The sequence below is a fragment of the Penaeus monodon genome, chromosome 41, assembly GCF_015228065.2.
Source record: "Penaeus monodon isolate SGIC_2016 chromosome 41, NSTDA_Pmon_1, whole genome shotgun sequence".
Lineage (NCBI taxonomy): Eukaryota > Metazoa > Arthropoda > Malacostraca > Decapoda > Penaeidae > Penaeus > Penaeus monodon.
Genome location: NC_051426.1, coordinates 16,965,176 through 16,967,763, shown reverse-complemented (window position 1 = coordinate 16,967,763; position 2,588 = coordinate 16,965,176). Strand labels below are relative to the sequence as shown.

At 46.0% G+C, this 2,588-nt stretch overlaps 1 protein-coding gene across 1 annotated transcript in view; it reads right to left on the bottom strand.

Annotated features, from left to right (window-relative positions):
* The window catches only part of LOC119598747 (serine/threonine-protein phosphatase alpha-2 isoform-like), a gene marked incomplete in the record, with an annotated part of 38,998 nt that extends 36,738 nt beyond the window's left edge, over positions 1–2,260 (bottom strand). Inside the window, 1 exon segment of the mRNA XM_037948539.1 lies at positions 2,146–2,260. Coding sequence (XP_037804467.1) covers positions 2,146–2,245 — 100 coding nt within the window.
* Between the last annotated feature and the right edge of the window lie 328 nt (positions 2,261–2,588).

The window sequence follows — 2,588 nt, the reverse complement described above, 5'->3', positions numbered from 1 at the left end:
ACTAATAAAATAATCCTTATAACTAAGCACTTGTAGAGCCATCCTTTTGTCCACATAATTAATGAGGAGGGGGGGGGGGATTTCTTGGAATACATTCACAATCAATGGTAATGATTTTGGTATTGATGGATTCTTATCACTTCCTACAATCCAAATATATTGAAACTATGCCATGGTAACTCCCCTCATTTGGAACTATCTTGGCCCCAATAGCAGGGGAAGGCATGAAAGGTAACAAGGAAACTACAGGGTAAATTATAAATAATATACAGGACCAGATATTCTACTGCCTAATGCTAAGGGCTGTGCCCCCCTGTGATGCCCCCAGACCTACAATGGAAGACAAGAATCCTGTACATATTCACAACAAGGTAGAACACACAACCCATACGAGTGCTCGGTGTGGAGTCAGTCCGACCCCCACCACCCGTAAATTTAAGGGGGAAGTTCCTAGTTTTCTTGGGCAGGGGTTGGGGAGGGGGTGCAGTGCGCTGCATTCAGCAGTACAGCGAGAGATTATCTTTATGATATATTATTATTAATGGTTTAATGCCCTCCCCTGTTATTAGGGCCCAGAATCTGGATGTTTGGTGGTGGTGGTGATGTGGTGTGGGTGTGGGGGGGGGGGGGGTTCCAGAAAATTCCTTTAAGAATTTCTGAGGAAGGGGAGGAAAACCCGTTGATACCAAAATTTGTTTTTCAAACAGTATACAAAAAGGGATTGGGGGGAAAAAAAATTTGTTTTAGCTTTGCATTATGACAACAAAATGTAAAAAAGTGATCAGGAATAAAAAACAAGGAGAAAAGAAATTTTAAACGAATTTTTCCCCAAAAAACAATGAATTTGCATTCAAAAAGATAAACACACCCCCGGGACAAAATTTTTTTAGATATTTAAACAATAATGACGTGATTTCAGTGTCAAAAAAAGGGAAAGGGTGACAAAGGGGGGGGTGGGGGGGGGGGGGGGGGGCCATTTTTTTCCCCCCAACCCAAATTTCCCAAACTTTTTTGGGAACACAAAAAATAGTTGAGTTTTTGTGACAAAAGTTTCCAAAAACGAAAAAATAGGGGTTTTGGGGACATTTAGATCCCTTTTAAAAGCTTTATGAAACTGGGCCCAATTTTTCTAAATTTGTAAAGACACAAATAGAAAAACATGGGCAGTTTAAGGTATGAATATGTCAAAAAAGCACAAACTTTTTGAATGCTGGAATTGAATTCTACCCTTAATAGACCCACAAGGGGAAAAACACTTGGGCCAGCAACCCGGGATTTTGAATGATTATTGAGATACTCTGCTTGGGGTGGGAACCCCCAAAAAACTCCAGCCCCCAGGGATGGGAAATTTAAATACTTGCAGAAAAAATGGGCTGAACATTTATGGGTTTTTTAACAAATTTTGATGTGCAAGGGGAAATTTATAGGATTTTTTTAGGGACGCAATTCCCTCTAATATAGAGGGGTTATGCCAGGTTCAAAGGCCAACGTGAAGGGAAATCCAATCCTACCCCGTGGCCTTCCCTTTTCCCGGAACTTCAGCAAACCCAAAAAAGTTATATATAAAAAATTGCCAGAATTTTTTGAAACACAATAATCAGTCCTAAATTAGGATTTTCTTGCGTCAAAAAAAGGGCAAAAACCCCAACAGAGCACGCAAAAGGGAACAGAAAATTCAGTAAAAAAGGGAGGGAAAATTAGGCCCACAGCACTGGATTTCTCAAATCTCAGGTGAAAAAAGCCCGGAAAAGGGCCCGGCGGGAAGGGAGAGAGCGGGCACCAACAGCAAATAACTTGGGCCCAAAGCATTTTTTATTGTCTTTTTCCCCGCTCCTCCCCCGTTTCTCCTCCCTCCCCCTTTACACTTTCTTCTTTTTTGTTTTTCCAATTTTCCCCTGCCCCCCCATCCTCCTTTCCCCCACCACCCCCTTTCCCCCCCCCCCTCGCCCCCCGTTCCTTCCCTCGTTCCTCCTGGCCGCAACGCCTCGGCTTCCCTCGCCCGCGCCCTTCGCTCTCCTCCTCGCCCTCCGCGCTGCCTCGGCGGGGCTCGGGCGTCGCTTCGAGGCCGAGACTTTTCACCCTCGGACGGCCAGCTGACTAAGATGGTCGGCCGAAGCGCCGACATTGGCCCTTCCCGTTTCCTACCTTTTCTGCAATTACTGCGGGTTCGTGAAACGACTGCTGGGCGGGCGCCTGCTTTGCGTCGTTCCGCTGTGGAAAGGGAGCGACGAAAGGGCCCGGGCATCGATCACAGGCCAAGGAGGAGATGGAACTCAGTTGCCGCGGAGAGTGACCCCGGATCTCCCTCCCGCCCTTCCTTACCTTCTAATAATCTGGCGATGATGCTGTCTATATTAAGCTTATCCGTCTCCGCTCCGCCATGGATAAAGGTTGTCTATCACTTTGCACTACACCACAGACTCGGATGGTTCAATGAGAGGCAGATAAGAGCCGATACACTGCCACAACCTCACAACAGCCCAACCCCATAGACTATTCAAGATGGCGCCGTAACCGACGTCACGACTTCAAATGACCGGAGAGCGTTCCAACAACGAGACGATCTCGAAGACTTTTAAAAACTAATA